Source organism: Taurulus bubalis (genome assembly GCF_910589615.1).
Source record: "Taurulus bubalis genome assembly, chromosome: 21".
Lineage (NCBI taxonomy): Eukaryota > Metazoa > Chordata > Actinopteri > Perciformes > Cottidae > Taurulus > Taurulus bubalis.
In genome coordinates, this window is record NC_136609.1 from 3454179 (window position 1) to 3476980 (window position 22802).

Sequence of the window (22802 nt, forward strand, 5' to 3'; positions counted from 1 at the left end):
GTCCATCACAGTAACAAAAGTATCACGGTTTTGTGAAATGGGAAATAAATACAATATTAAATACAATATTACAAACAAGGGTGCTACATTATGCCGTGTATAATAACTGAAATCTCCCCCAAAAACATTTTACTAACTGTTTTCTTCCCCTAAATCCAGATGGTAAAATGAAAAAGAAAGTGCGAACATTAGCAAACAGAACATAAACATATCAGTGAGTTCAGAGATTTGTACAAAGTGCAACAGGAACCCTTTTAGGGCGTTAAACCATTTTAAAGTGTTAAATTGCACAGCTTTCATGGTGAGACAATGTTGTAAACGCGGTCAAACATTTTACTTTTTTGGTCACACTTAAAATTCAACAATATATAAATCGTATAATATATAATTAGCACACTTAATAGTTAGCTTTGTACACAAATACGTACTTAAACGTCTTGTAAAAATTAGACCAAATGTGCCCAAACTAACAGGAGCCGATTCATTTTTAGCAGCATCATTGGCGCTTGTTGCCAGAGGGAAAACACCTGATTAGTTAAAAAAGAAAAAAAATTAAAATAAATATATAAATACACACAGTATTGTGAGGCTTTTTTTTTTTTTCTTCATAAAAACTGGCAGCCCTCTTTAGCGGGTTAGCATCACTAGCAGCCCACAGCCAGTGGTTTATTGCACAAGGGCAACAGGGAACAACTCCCTCTTGGCACGCACCGAGCGGCCGGTACAAATCAGACGCTCACGACCCGCCTTCCCCGAAGAGATTCTGCATAGAATTGAAACGGATGACACGAGGGGTCAAGTTCAGCTTGTGGCCCGTTTGGATAACGTGAAACTATTCTATGCAGTGGTGTAAGGGTCCGGTTGCTTTTTGGTCAAACCCATCCGAACGTCCCCGATGGAAGGTTTACGTCGAAGGCGCAGTGAGTTACCCCAGCCAGCAGGGGTCGCCACTGCACCCGTTCATCAGTAGCAGCCGTCTCTCCAGGTGCTGTCGCGAAGGGCACTGAGGGTGGACAAGCTCTTTGGAGGCGTCAGCAAACTGAGGGAAATAATACAAGAACTTTATATTTTCCATTTACTCATTTGACAACCAATAATTGATATTTAATCGAGTAATAAAAAGGGTTTACCTCCGTGATTGTTGGCCCCCTTTACCCCGGGGGGTGGAGCTTTGTGAGCCGACGAAGGAGGCGGGTCGGGGCAGGCTCCTGCGGGGCGTGTTGGGCGTGGAGGCCGGCGTCCCGCCTCCACCTGGAGGTTTGCTGAGCGTAGGGATGCCGCTGCTGTTTCCCCCGCCGCCGCCGTTCAGACACTGGGCGCCAGCCGGGGTCGGCGCGGCGGCGGCGGCGGAGCCTTTGATGGTGGGGCTGACGTAGGCGGTGGCTTTATGCGGCTTCCGTGACATGGAGGAGAAGTTCCCGACGCTCTGGACCCGGTTCTGCAGCTGGCCCGGGGGCGGGACTGGAGACGGGAAAAATTATATCAAATTAACACATTTTGCGCGTGAATTTCATACGAATAAAACAAACGTCGATAAGAAAAACACCTACTGGAGGACTGCAGTCGAGCCAGCCCGCTGGACGAATCAAAACTCTGGCTGTTACGAAGCAAAGAAGCACTGGGATTGGTTGGACTGGGCACACTAGGCATGCTGGGAGCTCGGACAAGGTTAGGCATGCTCCTTCGCAGCTTATCTGACGGGAGAAAGACAAACAAACGTTAAACAACATTACATATTATTCTGAATGGTCAGCCGTCTGTTTCTTTATTCTGACTCCGCCCCTTCAGACGGCACACGACGCTGACCACGATGAACCGGTTCCAGCCTCCTCAGTCAGATATACACTCCTAACCCTAATCCCATCAAACTCTCTCTTCGCCCTGAGCAGTGAAGGCCTTAAGGGTGCTCCTACAAGAGGCTTAGACAGTTATTATTAGTGGTAAGGACATCAGTGGGGGGTCAGTCCGGGGGAAATGGACGCATGATGGATTGTAACATGAGAAAGGTAAAAAAAAAAAGGAAATTAAATCATGGGTTTAAAGTTGGATTAATGTTAATAGAGACATTCTAGATGTTTGTGAGGTTAAAAAGACGCAAACTTCTTTTTTAATTTAGTGAAAAAACATCGACTTACTCTCATATTCGGCTGGACGCCGCGATGAAGTTGCCCCCAATACAACACGGCATACGCATATTTGCGAATACAGATAAACAAATAGATATCTGATTAGTTTAGACTAGTCCCTCAACTTCATGGAAGTGTGATACTAAAACACCGAGTGTATGACTGGATGAGTGTGTTTTGGGGTTGCAATAATCTCTTTTTAGCTCGATGTTGAGCTCCTCCATCCCCCAAATAAATATCTGTCTCTGCATCTGTCGCGGCCAAATGCTACATCAAATAGCCGCCAATTGGTGCACGGTAGGTTATCGGATCTTTCCTCACCTGATCCTGGTCTGAACCCGTGCTGCTCGGCTGCGCAGAGGCTGCCCAGTCCCAGTCCCAGTCCAGGTCCCAGTCCCAGTCCCAGTGGCTGGAGCTGGAGCTGAGGCTGAAAGGCGAACCCAGCGGACGGGTACGGCGGCGTGGACGGGGTGGAAGGCGGGGTGGACAGGGAACTGGTGCTTCTTCGCCAGTCTCGGATGCTGGAGAAGGTGTGGGAGTGCGGCAGGCGGGTGAGGCGCGGCTGCGGCGGGGGCAGGAGGCCGTAGTCTTCGTCGTCCTCCTCGTCTTCCTCGTCCAGGCCGGGGCCGGCGCTGAGCTGGCTGAGCTGGAAGGTGAAGCTCTGGCTGCGGCGGTTGGCCAGGAGGGACGACGTGCTGGCGTAGTCCTGCCTTAGACCTGGGGGAGCGAGACATGAGGACCAGCGCGCAACACACACACACACACACACACAGACACACACACACACACACACACACATCACCTTCTGGGGTTAATGAAGCTGAAGTAGCGATGAGCTCTGAGATCTGTTGCCGTGTGTTAAAATATTAGAAAGGAGGGAGACAGCAGAAGAAATAAATTGGTACCCACAGAAACTACTGCATATGTTTAAGAGAAACTCAGCTTTCGTCAACAACTCACTCTCCTCCTGCAGCCGGGCCATGACCTGGACGTCGGTGAGGTCTTGCAGTTTGTATCCCAGAGTGATGGAGTCGTCCTCCAGCCCCGCGGCACCGAGGTCCCCGTCCAGGGACGACTGGGGACTGAGGCCGGAGTATCGGAGGCTGCGGCCTTTAAAAAAAAAAAAAACGGTGAAGGAAAGCAGTTTGATTCATGCCACCTCTCCTCCTCTTTAATCTTTCCAGCTCAACCGTTTTGGGGGCTCAGTAATGAGAAAAGCGCTCGAGTCAAGAAGATGAAGGATCCAAACTAAAGAATTAAAGTCCGTTAAGCAGCAGAAACGGGTCACACCAACCGCTCCCCGGTTAATGATATTCCTGATATCTGCTCTCTGAAATAATCCTCCCCGTCGTTAACATTATTCTTATTACCTCCGTCACATTTTGATCTTATGTGGTGAAGTTTTGGACCTCGTTTCGACACTATATGCACCCAGCATGACATTGTATCGGGGGAAGGGCAGAAAATAAAACATTTCCAGGAAACACCCTATGAATGAATGAATGAAATTGTGTGCGTTTTAAAATAAATACTCCTAAAACCCCGGCTGTGGCCTGAAGGACATCATATTTGGCTGTTATATGCATGTTTTAACACACAGCATATCTAAAAGAAAAAGCTGCATTTAATGGCGTTTGTGCAGCACCGTCATGGAATTAAGCCTCGGGCTGAAAGGCCGCACAGACGTGCCACCGTACCCCAGAGTGGGCGCTCTCGTTCCCTGCAGCTTCGCCCTCTGCTGTGTCTGGAGCGTTATCTTTTTCCATCACCAATAATGCACAAAAAAAAAAAAAAAAGAGGCTGCGGCACGGTTTCATTTCGGCAGCTCAGACTCCCACGCAAGTTGAAATGATATCTGAAAAGCTTGTGGCTGACCCAGTTCTTCACCTGCACGTTAGTGTTCTGGTTACTACAACGCATGGATGTTCAGTGTGTGTGTGTGTGTGTGTGTGTGTGTGTGTGTGTGTGTGTGTGGCTTACTGCGGATGGCGGGGAAGAACGTGGGAGTCCTCTCGGACAAAGGGGTGAGATCCTTCCCCACTGGACTCGGCGCCCGATGGAGGGCCGGGTGCAGCGGGGAGGAGAGGCATGGAGCTGGAGGACGGAAAGAGACGCTTTTAGTTTAATGACACAAATGTGTTTGTCAGCGCATTGGAGTCACAGCCCAGGGTTACCGTGCCGCTCGGTGATGCACTGGGGAGTGGAGCAGGTTTTGGCGAAAGGGGAAGAAGTGACGGGCGACACTCCGGCCACTCGACTCACGGGAGGGACCGGGGAGGAGGCGGGAGAAGGGCTGGACAGGGAGCGGCGCCACCTGGAGACTGAGGAGGGAAGGAAGGAGGGACACAAGCAGAGGGGATGTTCATACAATATAAAAATCACTGCGGTTTATATTAAACACAGAAGGTGCCAAATCAATGAGAATAAGCCGTTATTGTAAAATGAAGCTACAGCTGAGGGATCATCTCTTCATGTATTGACATAAATAATGTAAACAACCGATATCTTGAGTTTAATCTCAATTCAAACATTGGTCCCAAAAAAAAAATCCCAATAACATGAGGCGAGGGTCCAGCACGATGTAGAAACATCCATTTAGTCATGACCCTTCAGTCAGAATATGAAAGACAATCCCTGAAATAAACTCCTCTCACCTCCAAAACAATAAGGCCAATACAGAAATGAACACACACACACACACACACACACACACACACACACACACACACACACAAAGGAGCCTCTTTGAAGGGCCGTTCTGTGCCGTTACCTCACCAGCACTGTGACTGTCACCGACTGCTCTGTTCAGCTCGGCCCAAGAGGACAAAGCTGGATTCAAGTCTGCAGAGCGGCTCGCTCACACGCTGCAGCTGTACCTGGTGCAGAGCGTCTCTCACACACACACACACACACACACACACTACTATTCTTAGATGTAGAGGGTTTGAAGCACCTGTGATGTGAATATCTTGGGAATGAAGCTGCGTAAAAATGTGCGGATGTTACAGGATGCCGCTCTCCCTCTGCTACCTGTCGGTGGGAATACAAGGCACTCAAAAAGCTCCGAAGGGGGAGGCGGGCGCATTCCTTTCATGTAAACGGTTTCCACGGCAACGGCTCTCCTCACCGCCTCGCTGTGGCGAGAGCGAGAGACGGCGGGGGCCGAGCGGGTGGGAGGAGGCGAGCGATGCTCGGCAGCCCGCTTGGCGTGGAGAGGTGTCGCCTCTGATGCAACCGGCTGCACAGCTGGTGCAACATCATCATATCATATTTAATAAAACACTCCGTGGAGTCTTTCAGCGGGGGGGAAATCATTTAGAAAGACAGTGTGACACACACACACACACACACACACACACAATGACGTCGTCTAAAATGATGAAAAAACAGCACAATGACTCAAATGGTCAGTGAGATCAATACCGTCTGAATCCACTTCGTCTATGCATGTGCATGAGTTTTCTAAATCTATAATTTCAGGGCTACAGAGATATTGTTGCAACCCAGGACCCCAGTATGGGTTCACAGGTCTCTCCTTTTGGGATGGGAGTCGGCCAGTAGGACCATGATGGCTTCCGTCCTCACACGTCGCTCTGCCGCTTCCTCTTCTTCTGTGGTGCGTGATGTAATGAAGTGAGGTCAGGTGACCCGGGCCTGATCTGCTTAACGCTCCAAGGAGCGGACGGATTACAGTCTGGAAGGGCCGCGGTGCCGCTGAGGCGCTTTAGTCGCAGCGAAGCGATGACGGAGACGTCCGGTTAGAGCTCGGACTCTTCATCCGCCGAATAAACTCATCAAGAAAATATAGAAATCGGTAGACTCAGTAACAAAAATCAATGGCCAAATCTCTGCACCGTCAGTGGTTGAGTTGCATTGTGGGTAATGTGCAGTCAGAGTGCAACGCTACATCACTTATTTTCCTCACAGAAATGCAACTCAACGCCTACAAGTGCGTCCAAGAGCCAACACCGTTTTATCCCCGTCTGATCATTTTAGTCGATCACGTCCATCTGACGTCTACCTCGGTGCCAGACCGCCGCCTCCTCGCGTGGGCAAGAGCGTCCCGCCATGAAGACGGGATGAGAAAGGGTGAGCGAAGCGAAGAGCTCACACCTAAAAGCCGCGTGCATCTGTCTGAAATAGCCTGGAGGAGAGAAGCTAATCGTCTGTCTGCGCTCTGGTCGAGTCTGTGGGGGAGGAGAAGTCAGCCGGCGGAGACAGAAAAGACAAAGCAGCGGAAGTGATAATCAAGAGAAGTGAATTCAAACAACCCCTAAACAGCCACCTGTAGAGGGCTCACGAGTCTGAGACGTTAAACACTCGATTACGTCGCCCGTACCTTGTTCCAGGCGGAGGGACAGCGACCTCCGGGCGGCCTCCACCTCCGATTTGGGAGAGTCCAGAAGCCGCCGGCACCACTGCAGAGGCGGGAGGGAGTCGACCCGGGACCCTCTGGCTTTGGAGGACACGTACAACCTATGAAGAGGGGAGGGGGGGGGGGGCACAGAGGGAGAGGCTGAGTATCGAACCGCCGTCTGAACCGCCACGGGACGGTTTGGAGAACCGTTTGGAGCTCTGGTGTCTGCGATGCCAACATGTGGCGCTCATGCTAATTATCCCGAAACACACAAAAAAGAAGTCGGGCTCCAGCTCAGCATTATTTAGAGCACAGATATGAGGAAGAGGAGGAGGAGGAGGAGCGGATCTGATACATGCTGGCAGCCCTGAACTCTCTTCTCCACGTTTTTGCTCTGCAGGAAACACGGAGGAAGCTGAATTATAGATTACAACCTTCACTGACATCAGGTGAGACCTGAAGGGACACAAACACACCTCAGTCACTATTCCTAGACACGAGGAGGAAGAGGAGAAGGAGGAAGAGGAGGGCATGCCTGCAATGTGAATACGCCAAATAAAAAAGACGAATGCAAAAGTGCTGCAGAGCAGAATCAGTCTCTTTACTCTTCAAAGAGAACTTTGATCTCCCTCACACACAAATGTGTGGCGGCATGTCAGAAACAGCACAACACGTCCGTTCACTTCGTTAAACCCGTCCCAACAAACAAGGTCACCGCTTCGGTGAACCTGGGGATTCATCGCCGGACTGCTGGATCTTTAACGTCTTCAGCTAATAAACCGGCAACTGGAGCAGAAATCTCAGCACATAAGCACCCGTTTTATTACTGGATTCATACAGCTGACGAATAATTACAAGTTAATACGTTTCACATACTGCTCATTATTGCGGTCGATGTTTATGATTGAATACATTGGTGTTTCGTCATTGTTGGACAAAAAAAACTAAAAAGCTAAATTAATGAACTATAGTGAAAAGAACTGTTTTAAAACTCAACCGTTCAGACCTTCGAGATGGTCAGTCAGCTCACCCTGCAGGTTGCAACATAAATCATTTTGAATTATGATTCGGTGTCTTTTGCAGTGGAAGAACAACACAGGACGTGGAACGTGTGGCCTGTGAAGCCCCGTTAGGGTTCGAGTCCCTGTGGAACCAACGTTAACCATCACTTTGATATGGCAGCGCTGAGAGGAAGTGGCATCTGATAGGAAGTGGCATCTGATAGGAAGTGGCATCTGATAGGAAGTGGCATCTGATAGGAAGTGGCATCTGATAGGAACCGGACCGGCTGCCAGTACCAGACACAATGAGGGAACCAGCTAGTGCACAGGAGACACAATGAGGGAACCAGCTAGTGCACAGGAGACACAATGAGGGAACCAGCTAGTGCACAGGAGACACAATGAGGGAACCAGCTAGTGCACAGGAGACACAATGAGGGAACCAGCTAGTGCACAGGAGACACAATGAGGGAACCAGCTAGTGCACAGGAGACACAATGAAGGGAACCAGCTAGTGCACAGGAGACACAATGAAGGGAACCAGCTAGTGCACAGGAGACACAATGAGGGAACCAGCTAGTGCACAGGAGACACAATGAGGGAACCAGCTAGTGCACAGGAGACACAATGAGGGAACCAGCTAGTGCACAGGAGACACAATGAGGGAACCAGCTAGTGCACAGGAGACATAATGAAGGGAACCAACTAGTGCACAGGAGACACAATGAGGGAACCAGCTAGTGCACAGGAGACATAATGAGGGAACCAGCTAGTGCACAGGAGACACAATGAGGGAACCAGCTAGTGCACAGGAGACACAATGAGGGAACCAGCTAGTGCACAGGAGACACAATGAGGGAACCAGCTAGTGCACAGGAGACACAATGAGGGAACCAGCTAGTGCACAGGAGACACAATGAGGGAACCAGCTAGTGCACAGGAGACACAATGAGGGAACCAGCTAGTGCACAGGAGACACAATGAAGGGAACCAGCTAGTGCACAGGAGACACAATGAAGGGAACCAGCTAGTGCACAGGAGACACAATGAGGGAACCAGCTAGTGCACAGGAGACACAATGAGGGAACCAGCTAGTGCACAGGAGACACAATGAGGGAACCAGCTAGTGCACAGGAGACACAATGAGGGAACCAGCTAGTGCACAGGAGACATAATGAAGGGAACCAACTAGTGCACAGGAGACACAATGAAGGGAACCAGCTAGTGCACAGGAGACATAATGAAGGGAACCAGCTAGTGCACAGGAGATATAATGAGGGAACCAGCTAGTGCACAGAAGACACAATGAAGGGAACCAGCTAGTGCACAGGAGACACAATGAGGGAGCCAGCTAGTGCACAGGAGACACAATTAAGGGAACCAGCTAGTGCACAGGAGACATAATGAAGGGAACCAGCTAGTGCACAGGAGACATAATGAAGGGAACCAGCTAGTGCACAGGAGACATAATGAGGGAACCAGCTAGTGCACAGGAGACATAATGAAGGGAACCAGCTAGTGCACAGGAGACATAATGAGGGAACCAGCTAGTGCACAGGAGACACAATGAAGGGAACCAGCTAGTGCACAGGAGACATAATGAGGGAACCAGCTAGTGCACAGGAGACACAATGAAGGGAACCAGCTAGTGCACAGGAGACACAATGAGGGAACCAGCTAGTGCACAGGAGACACAATGAGGGAACCAGCTAGTGCACAGGAGACATAATGAAGGGAACCAACTAGTGCACAGGAGACACAATGAAGGGAACCAGCTAGTGCACAGGAGACATAATGAGGGAACCAGCTAGTGCACAGGAGACATAATGAAGGGAACCAGCTAGTGCACAGGAGACATAATGAGGGAACCAGCTAGTGCACAGGAGACACAATGAAGGGAACCAGCTAGTGCACAGGAGACATAATGAGGGAACCAGCTAGTGCACAGGAGACACAATGAAGGGAACCAGCTAGTGCACAGGAGACACAATGAGGGAACCAGCTAGTGGCATGCAGGACGCATGCAGGACGCATGCAGGAGGCATGCAGGAGGCATGCAGGAGGCATGCAGGAGGCATGCAGGAGGCATGCGTAAAGCAACACATGGTCGGGCATTGCAATAGTTACCATGTCTCGTCAGACTCGTCCGAGCAGCACAGAGAATCGAAATCCAAAAGTTCCAGCTCATCCAGAACCGACGGCTCGTATCCGTCCTCCTCGTCTTCGTCTTCCTCCTCCTCATCGTCTTCCTCCTCCTCTTCTCCATCCCCGCCGAAGTGCGGGTGGAAATAGTCGAAAGGCTCCTCCGGCGGCGAGAGCGACCCCGAGGACGCCCGGCAGCGCAGCGTCGGCGGCGGGCTCTGGAGGCGGAATCCCCCGGCGGGGGACGGGCCCGAGCCGCCGCCCGCCCGGGTCCGCAGCTGCTGGTTCTGCCGCTCCAGCTTCCGGACCAGCTCCTGCAGCTTCTTCACCTCCAGCTCGGCGTTCAGGCTGTTGCTGTTGCAGTCCAGCTCCGGCGCCGCGGCGTGCTTCAGCACCGCGGCCTCCATTGGACCAGAACACGACGGAATGACGCCGGTAGAGCCGAGACCTCCTCCGAGCTTAACGGGAACCGGAGGACAGGCACCGGGCTGCGGGGGCGCTCATTACGCAGCAGACTGAGCTCCGATCCGGGAGGAGTCTAGTAGTCTGGACTCCACCCATCCTCCACACCTCCCTCCCCCACGACAGGTGGACACTGCGCCTGTCATCATATAATATCATATATAGCAGTATCCAATATATCTAATAAGACTGTGCAGGATTTGTATTTCACTGTAAACTTACACTATTTAACTAGTTGTCTCATCTTATTTTCCAAAAATAGTTATGTTTTTGTTGTTTCTAGCAGATGAGCTGCAGCGAGCATTGCTACTCATTTATCAGATTAATTCAATGCATGAGCTAATTGCCCTGCACAGATTCTTATAGTATTATAATCAGCCGTTTGCTCAACATGCGCACGTGGCGATATCTTGTGGCTGAAGCTGGTTATTACAGGATGGAACACAGCGGGTGAAATAAGTATAATATTTCTAAATTATATCACCTATTGTGATGCTATTGATATGAAATGTTCACCAGATGTCGGTAACAACCAAAGTGATCCAGACATACAAAGAAAATCAAACTAATAAGTTCAGAAATTCAGTTACGTGTAATAAAATGGAACGACAGGGAAAAAGTATTGACTGATATTTAATACTCGGTACAAAAGCCTTTTGTTGGTTCAAGACGCCTCCTGTATGATGAACTAGTCTCATGCATTGCTCAGCTGTGATTTTGGCTCATTCTTCCACACAAACAGTCTTTAAATCTTGAAGCTTCACTCTGATCTTTAGTTCTTTCCATAGATGTTCCTCTTGGATTCCAGTCCTCTGATTGGCTGGGCCGTTCTAGCAGCTTGATTTTCTTTCTCTGAAACCAGTAGAGTTTCCTTGGCCGTGTGTTTGGGATCATCGTCTTGCTGAGATGTCCACCCTCGTTTCATCTTCAGCATCCTGGTGATGGCAGCAGATTTTTATCAAGGATGTCTCTGTACTTTTCCCATTCATCCTTCCTTTAATAATAAAAAGTTTGTCAGAGCTGTATGCTGAACAGCAGGAACACCTCATGATGCTCCTTCCTCCAACGTGCACACAGGCCACGTGCTGATTACTTATTGTTTTCTTTGAAATAATTGGACCTGCTAATTCCAGGTCTTTCTGAAGCTCTCCATAAGTGCTTCTTGGCTCTTGGACGACTCTTCTGATCATTATTTTCACTCTGTCAGTAATCTTGTGAGGCTCCTGGTCGTAGCCGGTTTATGGTGAAATTATGTTTTTTTCACTTCTGGATTATGGCCCCAACAATGCTCACTGGAACATTCAGACGTTTAGAAAACCTTCTGTAACCAATGCATCAGTTTGTTTCAACAATAAGGTTGAATCAAGAGAAAATATATATCGAAGCTTCAAGATTTAAAGACGGTTTGTGTGGAAGAATGAGCCATGAGCGCATGAGAGTCTATCAAACAGGAGGCTTTTGTACCGAGTATTAAATAAATATCAGTCAGCGCGTTCAATACTTTTTCCCTGTGTCATTTCACATTATTACACTTAATTTCTGAGCTTATGTTTGTTTTTCCTTGTATGTCTGGATCACTTTGGTTGTTACCGACATCTGGTGAACATTTCATATCAATAGCACCTTTATAAATATATTTAGTGAGAAAAGGTGACGCGTTCAATACTTATTTTACCGGCTGTACATCTGCAGGTATGGATGAGTTCATCACTGAAACGTTTGAAAAATCAATTGACTAGACATCGAATTGATCATTTTAAGTCTTAAATATTAATTGAAATTATTTATCCGGTACAAATGCCAAACAGAAGCACATTAATTATAAGTCTAAAGTTAAATGCTGACATAAGAAAATGTGAAGAAAACATACACAAGCTAAAATGGATAAATACTAATACCAAGAAAACATGTACTTCTATATGAAAAAACACAGTTTAATATATTGGATACACATATTCATCTTCTTTGCTTGTTCCTGGACACACGCTGCCATCTGGTGGCTGAAGAGGCTCACTGCAGCGTGTTGAAGAAATGGCGGCCGGCCCTCTTTGATTCTTCCAACAGCTTAAATAAACGGAGTCGCCGGGGCTTCTGGGAAACGGTGAGTGTTTCATATCAGAGTTCAGAGGAGGCGGTTGCTCTTCCTCAGCGTTTCTTCCAGGTGAATTGCTTGCGCGCTCCCTCCTGGCCCGGCTTCTTCCTCTCCCTCACTCGGGGGTCGGGGGTCAGCAGACCAGCTGGAGGTGCAGATTGACAAACGGGAGACAAATGGGAACGTGATTGAGACCCAATGTCCACGCACAGCTGGGTTGCTTTTGGGATACATTAGTTGTAATCATGTTATGTTCTGTTCAGCTGATCCTCAGTCTGTCACATTTATTCTTTACTTCTGCCTCGTGGGAAACAAACTGGGATGAGAATCCACAAAGTCTTCAGATTCAAAGCTGAGAAGCTCTCAGACAGTCAGGGAGCCAGAGAAGTTTGGAGAATCACCTGAACTACACTAAAGTAAACTAAAAATGAACCTATACGGGTGATTTTGCATGTTGTTTTCCACATTAATAACTACAAATACTGCACTGCACATTTTATAAATGTTAGTGTTGCACTTCATAATAAATACTCACTATTTAGCATTAGTAAAGCATGAGTAAACACTTAAATCAAGTCCTTAATACTTCATTTACAAATTAGGAATCCATCATTAACTTAGTTAACTAATACTTAACTACTGAGTAGTAACTACCTGAATGAATCATGAATTGCAGTATTAAAACACGTTTGGAAAGTGCATATCTAAATCATATGTATAAATAACATGCATGAATAAATGACATTTAAATCATTTCTTTTATCATTAACTAACACTTACTAAATTAGCTTATAAACGTTTCATTCTTGATTAATAAGCTCGACTATTATGCGTTTCATGATTGGGTTTTCATACTTTATAAACGATGGATTCCCCATTTGTAAATTAAGTAGTAAGGACTTATAGATTAATAAGATAATTTATTAAGTGTTAGTAAATTCTAAAAAAAAAAGATTTGCACTTTAAAAACGTGTTTTAATACTGCAATTCATGATTCATTCAGGTAGTTACTACTCAGTAGTTAAGTATTAGTTAAGTAAGTTAATGATGGATTCCCAAATTATAAATTAAGTATTAAGGACTTATAGATGATTACTAAGATCATTTATAATTAAAAAAAAGATTTAAATGTCATTTATTCACGCATTTATGATACATAATGATTTAGATATGCACTAATTGCATACTAATGAGTTACTAATGAGTGTTCATGTTGGAACAATGCTTTATAAATGATGAATAAAGTGTTTACTCATGCTTTACTAATGCTAAATAGTGGGTACTTATTATAAAGTGCTACCAATGTTCGGTGATTGATTTCATATCATTTCAGTGTTCACCGGCATCTGACTGGCCGGCTGCATTAATGAGCTATTTCTGTTGGAAAAACTAATCAGGAAAAATAATAATCAGTCACACATATTAATAAGAAATACAATCCTAAAAACACGGGGACCAAAAGATCACGTGAGGAGATGCAGATATAAAAACGGCCTCCAGCGACAGCCCCACCTTGTCTCATGGTCTCCACCTCGCCCTCAGACAGGAAGCTGAGCAGAGCGCGCGACACGGCGAGCCGCAGCGCCCCCGCCTGGCCGGAGCGCCCGCCGCCGCTCACGCTGCACTCCAGGTCGAAGCGGCCCAGCATGCCCATGAACTGGAGCGGGAACATCAGCTGCTCTCTGCGGGGGGAAAAAAAAGAGGAAGAAAAATGACCGGGAGATGATAATGAGAACGGAGTGAATGGGCAGAGCGGGGGCGGACGCCATTTAACAGATAGCGGTATCAACGGCAGAGGCTTAGCTAATTTAATGTCCGGTTGGGTGACTTTTTAGACAAGCGGAGAGGATCCCAGCACGGTGAAAAGCTTTCTTTTACAATCTCACCGCCACATATTACAGAGTAACTTCTGACTCAGCAGGAAAAGGATAAGGTCGTGTGTGTGTGTGTGTGTTCTGGATGGCGTCTCAGGCTGAATGGCCCACGGCTGCTGACAAAGTCAATTGTCACCTCTCTGCTCCAATTGGACATCCACACACACACACACACACACACACACACACACACACACACACACACACACACACACACACACGGTCACTCAGCTGTGTAATTAACTTACTAGAAGGAGATAAATAAATAAAAAAACGGGGCGACGCTGCGAAGAGTGAAAAAGCTGCTTTTTCATTTTATTTTTTTGAAGGGGCGGACATCATGTCTTGCATTTTAAGGATTCTGCAAACCTGCTTTATTTGCTCACAGTGGAAACCACCTACCTGTCCTGGAGCACGGGGAGGTAGTGCAGGTAGTCTGTGCCGTTGATGGCGATGCGCCCGGAGCCGCAGTCTCGGAGAACCACGGAGGAGGTCGACGTCTTCCTCCGACCTGAGAGGAAGAAAAAAAAACATTTGTCTCCAACAAATCAAAAGATTCAAAACTCCCTGTGAGGAAGTAGTTTTACATTCAGGGTAAAGGTGCAGCAGGAGGTAAGAAAAAGGGGTATTTTTCTACCCTCCGCGGTGCTGAAGGCCACGCCCCTTTCATCCCGCTCCAGCGGCGGCACCATTTGCTGGCTGGACAGGGCCTCCAGCTGCCGGCGGTGCCGCAGGACAAAGTCCTCCTCGGTGGCGGAGTAGGGCATGGACAGCAGGTGCTCCATCAGCTGGATGAAGCGAGCGTACTGAAGGGGGCGTAAAGGGGAAAGTGTTGGACGACGCCGCGGAGAAACTAAAGACGTGGAAATGAGAGGAGGACTTCCTACGTCATGAGTGGTGATGTCCTCAACCAGCAGCGCTTCCAGTTCCTCCTTCGTGAGCCACCTGCTGGTGCCCAGAGGGCTGATGGAGACAGACACACAGTGTGAGTGCTGAAGAAGACTAAACTCTTCATATACTTTAGGATGTGAAGCGTTCCTCCACTTACATCGACTTGCTGTCCTTGGAGAAGAGGCCCTTGGCTCTCAGGCGATCTTGGTGCTTCTCTATCTTCAGGGTTTTGCCGTACAGTTCCTGTAAAATGAGCACATTTCAGGGTGGCACATTCCTACACACACGGTAGGAACTTTCTTTTCCCTCAAACGCGCAGCAGAAGCCGCCATGCAGGGCGAGCTAGCCCTCCATGGGACGGCCGAGGGCCTCCTCGAAATTGGCATCGCGCCCGTTGGAAACATTTAGGACGCCGAGCGGGAAGGCAGTGGGAGCCGGACTATATTTAATGCCTTTACATTGATAAATGTATAAATTCACAGTGGTTTGTCAGGGCTGACCTCTCTGGATACGACTCTTTAGTGCTGGACCAACTATAAAAGTTATGAAAGTTTAGTTTCAGGACAAAATCCTTTGATATTTCTGGTGTTTAAATGGACCAACTTTGTCTCAAAAGGATGGAAAAATAAATTTTTTTAGTCACATTTATTCCAATTCCTGCTTCTGATTAATTTAGTTTGGAAATTAAAGTTCCGATAGTATTGTCTGGAAAACGAATATGGAAGCCCTCTGGACATGGCGTGTGTAAATTAATGGATGGCGTCTTGCATCCCGGGCACCTGTGTGTGTCTGTATTTGTCCTGAAGCAAAAGCTGGAAAGCAAAAGCAAAATGACAGGACAGTTTCGGGGCTCACTCGTCATTAGATTGCTCTCACTGGGAATCGCCCCGACGGGGGGGGGAGGGAGGGGGGGGGGGGCTCGCCGGTCACGTCCCCGAGGCGAGCCCCCCCACCTCAGCCACCCAGCGCCTGGGTGAGAACTCATTTCCCCGTCAATTATTCACCAGATGTTTGCTTAATTCCTTCTTGATAGAGTGCGCCTAATCCGCTGCCACTCCGAACAGCGGCAGAGGGGTACGGGAGGAGCAGGCATGGAGGGGAGTGTGGGGGGGGGGGGGACCACAAAAAAAGCAAACATCAAGCAAAAAACAATTTACTTTGCAAAAATAAAAAAAAAACGTAATAGAAAAATCATGAAAAAAAAAAGGAGGCGGCAGGAGGAGAGGAGTGGGCTTTGGATGTAAGGGCCGTGCGTTACACGTTTGCAAACACTGGGAACAACAGTGGCGAGGAATAACTCGCAAGGATTGGCTGGATGAAAACGGAGAGGGCCGGTGTCTGGATACGTTTAAGTCGAGGCCGTTACGGAGACGGACAGCCGGAGCGCCGCTCTCTCTATCCAAGGCGCCTTTATATGCACGGCGAGACGAAGGAGCTCTCTGGTAGCGCCTCTACGCCTGCATGTCGTGCACTCGGGGGGGGGGGGGGGGGGGGGTTCGAGGGAAGAGGGGCGTTCCCAGGTTCCCCGGGGCCGAGGCCATAAAGGGCTCAGTGGAGCGGCGAGCGGGTTAATGTGCCACGCTGGCTGAGCCCGACAACAGCCAGAGGAGAGCCGACACGCCACTGCCCCCTCCTGGAAACACTCCTGTGTGAGTGTGTGTGTGTGTGTGTGTGTGTGTGGTGGGGGAATGGACACAAGGTGGGGAGGGAGGGAGAGGAAGTGGAAAGGTGGAATAAGAATAAAACACAAGTGTGAAAGGGAGTGTTTGCAGCCTGCAATCATGCAAACCTGCAGAATGAGCTCTCAGACACGTGTGACATACCTATTTAATCCAACAGCAGGGGGTGCAGATTGCGGCTGCAGGGCACAATGATGTGTGTGTATAAGTGTGTGTGTGTGTGTGTGTGTATACGAAGCGAGCGCTTGGGACCAATACTCTGAACACACCCCGCTCTGCGTCTCAGATACAGACACAGGCCTCTCTTCTTCTGTGAAACGTCTTTGAACAAGGTCAGACAGGAAGGGAACAGCTGAGCGAGCGACAACAACAACAACAAGGTGGAGGAAGAGGAGGAGGAGGAGGAGGAGGAGGTCTGCTGAGATGCGAGGAGCAGCGGCTCCCCCTTCTCCTCCTCCCCCCCTTTCCAAAATCCCCATGGAGGAGTCCTTTCCCCGCGGCGGGACAAAAGCCTGACAAGCCAGACGCGCCACACCTCAAACACAATTTTGATCCCGGACACAAAAACCCAGCACACAGCTTCAGTTCCACCATGTGTTCGTCTCGCGTCAACGTAGGGGAGATCTAGTAGATCATTTCTACGTTTGAATTACAAACCTAAACGTGCTTTAATGTTCTCATTACGCTGAGACGCAGTGTTGGATGTTTGGTGCCCCCTGTTGGTTCTTTTGGATATATATTTAAAAAAAAAAGAAGGAATAAATCCAAAAACTATAATCTCTCAATAATAAACAGACATTTGGTAGATTAAGTTATTCAAGGAACAGTAGTATTGCTATTATCTATATTATTATTATCATAATATTTGTATTGTTTCATCCTTTTTTAAATGACATTATTTATTCCCTTATTTTCTTTCTCACGCATTTCCATCTTTTCATTATTTTAAGAGTGCTCGTCCCGTGACTTTCGACATGAAGCATGTTCTGTGGCATGATAATCCCGGTTCCCCGCCTCTGGAGCTCAGGTAGCGGCAGGTATTCCTTTAAAGACGCCTCACCTTCCTCTAATCTCCCACCTCTCTTTCACCCCGGCTCTATTCAGCCGGCGCTCTCCATGTGGAAAAGAGGATCTGACGATGCCGGTCCTCGGGGACGGCGCAGCCTTCTCTCGACTCTCTCCGTCTGAATGGGATATGACCCGAGGGTGCGGGAGGAGGGGAGGGGGGGGGGGAGAGGGACTGGAGCCGGATGGAGCTTTACCGCCACCTCACTTAAAGACCCGACAGCGGGGCTTTGTGCTCCGGCTGCTGCCGGCGGTACTCACATGCATCATGGAGAAGTAGGACTGCTTGCCGGTGTAGAACAGGAAGTGGAACGGCCGCCCGTCTGCACCCCACTGGACCGCTTCAAAGACAGGACGGGCAATCGGGTCACACAGAGCCCATAACGCTGGAAACATTCAGAATTAGAGCATTACATACCTCTCTGCCTGGGAAATATTTCCTCTGGGTGCTGGAAAATAAAATCAGAGATTTGGTGTGAGGTCAAAAAAAAACATGGAGGACAGAGAAATACACATTATGGGCTTTTCCCTGAGGATTACCGAGAGAATAATAATAATATAAAAGGGTATTTTGCAGACAGAGAGGGTGATTTCAGAAGCCAACAGCGAATATATTCCCGATATCTGTGCAGTGTATGATCTATTTAGCAGCCAGCATTTATGTTGCTTATGGAATTTGAGTCTGTAGAATAAAAACACTGATAGATATCGGCTTAAATTGAACCAGCAGCCATCGTTACATTAACTTGAGTGGAATGTACAGCCTCACACAATAAGAGGAAAGTGAAGTACCTTCATGAGCGGCCGGGCTTTCTTCTCAAACAGGCCGGAGGGGAAGAGGTACGCGACGCTCCTCTGTTGGCGGGAGGAAAGAAAAGTAAATGAATAAGTCACGGGAAGAGAAAAACGGCAGTTTGAGAGACGTCAGCAGACGACGTGTCCGAACGACGGAGGTCACGCCGACGGACGGCAGCGAGAGCGACAAGAGGCACAAGCTGCTGCCGGGTTCAAGAAAAGGCGAGCGAGAGAGAGAGTGTGTGTGTGTGTGTGTGTGTGTGTGTGTGTGTGTGTGTGTGTGTGTGTGTGTGTGTGTGTGTGACTGGAGAGTTGGAGGAGAAAACAAGCAGAAAAAGGCACAAGTTTCTGGCCTAGTTGACAGTGAGCAGAGGACACTGTGGACATCCAACAGTTCACTCCAAGTTCATCCTCCGTGTGTGTGTGTGTTATTAGCAGGGCTACAGATGGCACTGTAAATGTGTGTGTGAGAGAAGAGAAGGGAGACAGAAAGTGTGTTGGCCCCGCCACACTCATCAAGACAGTCTGTTCGTCTCTTCCCTTCCTCCGTCTCTCCGCTCCTCTTCCTCCTCTGCCGGTTCAATTAGTGAGGCAGCAGGTGCTGCGAGGAGGGAACAGGTTGCTGCCTTTAAGGTTGTCAAACCGACGGGAAGCAGGAAGAAAGGGACCGGTCGAGAGAGAGAGAGAGAGAGGGGTGTGTGTGTGTGTAAGTAAAGGTGTGAGAGACAGGCAGTGAAGGTAAAAGGGTAAAACGAGAAGAGGAAAAAGGGAAAGACGGGCAGAGAGAAGCGGGGAACAGATGAAGACACACCTGTGTTTCCCCTGAGCCTCGGCACGATGTGCCAGAGATCCCTGAGGGGCGACAGCGGAATGACAGAGGAGGAAAGAGTCCGCCGGCGCCCGGAAGAGGGGGAGGGCGTTACAAATATGAACGAAGCGGTGAAATCAATCATGTTATAATGTTTAACAAGCCTGGTGACCAAATGGAAACGGTCCCTCGAGACAAAACAAAGTGAACATATATAGAAGCTAAAAAGTCCCAAATGGTCCACAAAACCACAACTTTTCATTTCTAGCCGTGCTGAAACATTTTGTTTATTCATTGAAAAAATGATTTTCCGGCAAAACCTCATTGGCTGGTTGCAGCTTTTTACTCATCAGGTAAAATATTTGGTTTATGTTCAAATAAAAACACAAAGCATCAAATCAAAATCCTATTTTTTTGCTTGATAAATGACTTAAACAAACAATACATTATTTGAGTTATGGACAATTGATTTTCTTTATATCGATTAATGTAATAATGAAATAGTTGTTTTTATTTGGTGGTTATTGGGCTCCGGGGAAAAATCACTACAGACATTTTATTTTTAAACACTTTTCTAAATCGACAGAACGATTCATTAATAAATCTAAATAGTAATCACATGACTAATTAACAATGTCAATCTTTAGCTGGTAATTCATAACTAAAGATTAGTCACTGCCGATTTATCCGTCAACTACCGTTTGCATTCATTAATTATTGAACAAATGACAAAATGTCAGAAAAAAAAAAAAGGGAAAATGTCCCCTTGAAATGTCTCTAATGGACAGCGACATTAAACAAAACCACACAAAGACAATGCGGGTGTGTCTCCCCGTGTCTTCATCCCGTCACACCTGAGGGGTCTGGACTCTAAGGGGGAGCGGAGGGATTCATCCGGTCCCCCCAGTCCTCCCCAATGTTCCCCTTTCCCTCCACACATCCCAGTTCGGGCTGCTGGCCGTCGCTTCGGCTTTCACAGCCCGGCGCCGACAGCTCTCTTCATTAGGTGTGAGGGGACACTGGGGACACCGGGGGACGGAGAGTGGGAAATCAAGCTAAATGGTTGGAGCAGTGAGGGCTGGTGTATTGCCAAAATCTGGAACAAGCATGTGTGTGTGAAGGCGTTGCTAATATCCTCGATGCAGCGGATTAGAGGAGACCCCCACCTGCCTGCTGCTTCGTCTGAGACTACGAAACAAACTCCAACTGCACCGCAGCTCTTTCTCACCACAACAAGGCAATGTCATTATACAACAGATGGCTTCTGTATGGCTAGCATTATTATCATTATTATGTCCTCTTATTTTTTTTGTTTTGTTTGTTTGCTTTAATTTCCTGTTACTTGTTTCCTTACTATTGTAAATTGACCACATACACACACATATTAAAATACTTATTCTTTGATCCATGTATACCATATTGTGCACACTCACTAATAAAGTGTATATGTATATATATATATATATATATATATATATTAAAAAGAAAAACAGATGGCTTCTGTCTGACTTTGGCTCGCCTCTAATTCAAAACAGCTACAAATCTTGCTCATATGGGACCATAAAAACACAATATTTCTAATTGTCAACAAATCCTATAAAAAAAAAGAAAGAAAAAACTCATGAATGAATGAATGCTAGTTTACGTCTCAATATCTTCAAACCATCCTCCCCCGTCTGTGTCACTCGGCTGCCAGTCTACTGGTTCCAGTAGAAGTAAAATATGAGCTTCACTTTTTAAAAAGGCATGTCCTCAAACAGCTGGTCATTGTAGTTTTTAACAAATGTTAAACAAGCAGGAGGAAGTAGCGTATACTAGGGCCTTTTTCCAGTGGAGGATTAATCCACATGTGGTGTTTCACTGAGTCAAAATAAACTACAGTGTGTGTTCATGGTGCTAATAAAGGAACATGTCACCCACTGCAACAGGCTCATTGGTACGTGTGTGTGTGTGTTATATTTTGTGACAATAGTTGTGCTAGTTTTGGTCTTTTGATGGGATTCGTTGACAATAAGAAAAAACGATATCACCAGCCTTATCTTTTAATTAGTGATACATACATACCAGTTAAAGAGCTTTTACTACCGTCACATATTATTAAGATAAGCAGTCCGCTGCCAGAGGAGCAACATATTTTACAAGCAAAGAGAAAACAATAAGATTAAACTAATAGGAAGATAAACACAGCAATATATTTGAATATTTCAGCCTCATCTTCCAGCTGCAACCCCAGCGGTGTGAAACAGATTTGGGGGCAAACCAAAAAAAAGACGGATTGCCTCGATAATTTACAATCACTCACAGAATACATAAACGTTAATGCAACCTCATACACGCATGTAATTACAGTCAGATGTATTTTGCTCTTGATTGTTAGACATCTGCTGAATTGTCAGTTCAAACTGACCGTGGTGATCTACCAGGTAAGAAGTGAACTGAAAGGGTCAACCTCAGAAACGGAGACTATTCTGTAGATTTGAAAGAGGTTTCATAAGACGTTACATTAAAAAGTGCTTAATTCTGAGCCACTGAAGACAAACAGCGTGGACACACTCTTAAGTAAGACCCCCGCATGTAAGCAGTGAAGCACTCACATCTATGTCCTCCTGGGTGAAGGTTTCGGGGTCCTCGCCCATCATGTTGGCCAGGTGACGCTTCCCAATGTTAAACTCCTCCACCTGCTTCTGGATGAATTCCACCGTGAACTTCTCCGGTCCTGCAGCCGCAAGGTTCTTTCTGCGGAGCGCCGAGCTCACACATATCTGCCTGCTCAGCACCTGGGAATGAGGGAAGAAAGCCGTTATTAAGAGACATAACTGAAGCCGAACTCTAGGTAAGCGTTTAATAATCTAATTTAAGACATTGCAAAGTCTATCACACCGTAATTGACTGTAATTTCTAATATCCGTCAAGCTAACCTGGCGGCGACCAGAACACCGACTCAAGGACGTCAGTGTTTGTCCATTCGGGTTTATTTCTACGAGTTCCCGTTTGTTTTGTCAACACAACTTTATACTTTAACAAAAGATAAAATGTCACTTCACCTGTCGACCCAACTGCGACGTGACTGCGTTTAAACTCGCGCTGCAATTCCCACATTTTCCGAAAATCGATCCCACGGTCCGCGCACAGGACGCCGCCATGTTGTCTGACAGCGATGACGTCGGAGGCGGAAGTTGGTCACGTCATCAACAGGTGCCGTGAATTATAAAATACAAATATTCAGAAAATAGCCTGAAACCGCCAAACAATCGTTGTTATAAACCTAGTTACCAATTAATTCTCTTTAAAAAAAAGAAAGAAAAGGAAACTGTTATTCATTATTTCATAAATCTAAATAAAAAATACAAATTAAAACAAATAATCAGAAATATAGCTATACATCGACAAAAAATCTATATAGTTTCTCCACGAAAACTGTTATTCATTACATTAACTTTGGCTACTGTGAATAAAGATGTATGTATTCATATGTTTTTTATTAAGAACATTAAAAAAAGACCAATACTA

At 47.1% G+C, this 22802-nt stretch overlaps 2 protein-coding genes across 3 annotated transcripts; both read right to left on the reverse strand.

Annotated features, from left to right (window-relative positions):
• Positions 1 to 908: 908 nt before the first annotated feature.
• On the reverse strand, positions 909 to 10033 carry LOC306753159 (SLAIN motif-containing protein 1-like; the record flags this gene model as incomplete). The annotated part of the gene is made up of 9 exons (XM_079237012.1): positions 909 to 1039; positions 1131 to 1461; positions 1551 to 1694; positions 2448 to 2843; positions 3087 to 3236; positions 4107 to 4220; positions 4301 to 4447; positions 6466 to 6602; positions 9612 to 10033. The coding sequence occupies 9 exons, from the start codon at positions 10031 to 10033 to the stop codon at positions 964 to 966; spliced, it is 1917 nt and encodes a 638-aa protein (XP_079093138.1). The 3' UTR covers positions 909 to 963.
• A 1968-nt stretch (positions 10034 to 12001) lies between these two features.
• On the reverse strand, positions 12002 to 22435 carry mrps9 (mitochondrial ribosomal protein S9; the record flags this gene model as incomplete). 2 transcript variants are annotated; one of them, XM_079236561.1, is made up of 11 exons in its annotated part: positions 12002 to 12325; positions 13693 to 13862; positions 14457 to 14565; positions 14692 to 14860; positions 14942 to 15017; positions 15103 to 15188; positions 17951 to 18030; positions 18108 to 18138; positions 18482 to 18544; positions 21887 to 22069; positions 22337 to 22435. In XM_079236561.1, the coding sequence occupies 11 exons, from the start codon at positions 22433 to 22435 to the stop codon at positions 12234 to 12236; spliced, it is 1158 nt and encodes a 385-aa protein (XP_079092687.1). In that variant the 3' UTR covers positions 12002 to 12233. The 2 variants fall into 2 exon arrangements, with proteins under 2 accessions (XP_079092687.1, XP_079092688.1); XM_079236562.1 differs by lacking the exon at positions 12002 to 12325 and having other exon boundaries at positions 13735 to 13862; positions 14642 to 14860.
• Between the last annotated feature and the right edge of the window lie 367 nt (positions 22436 to 22802).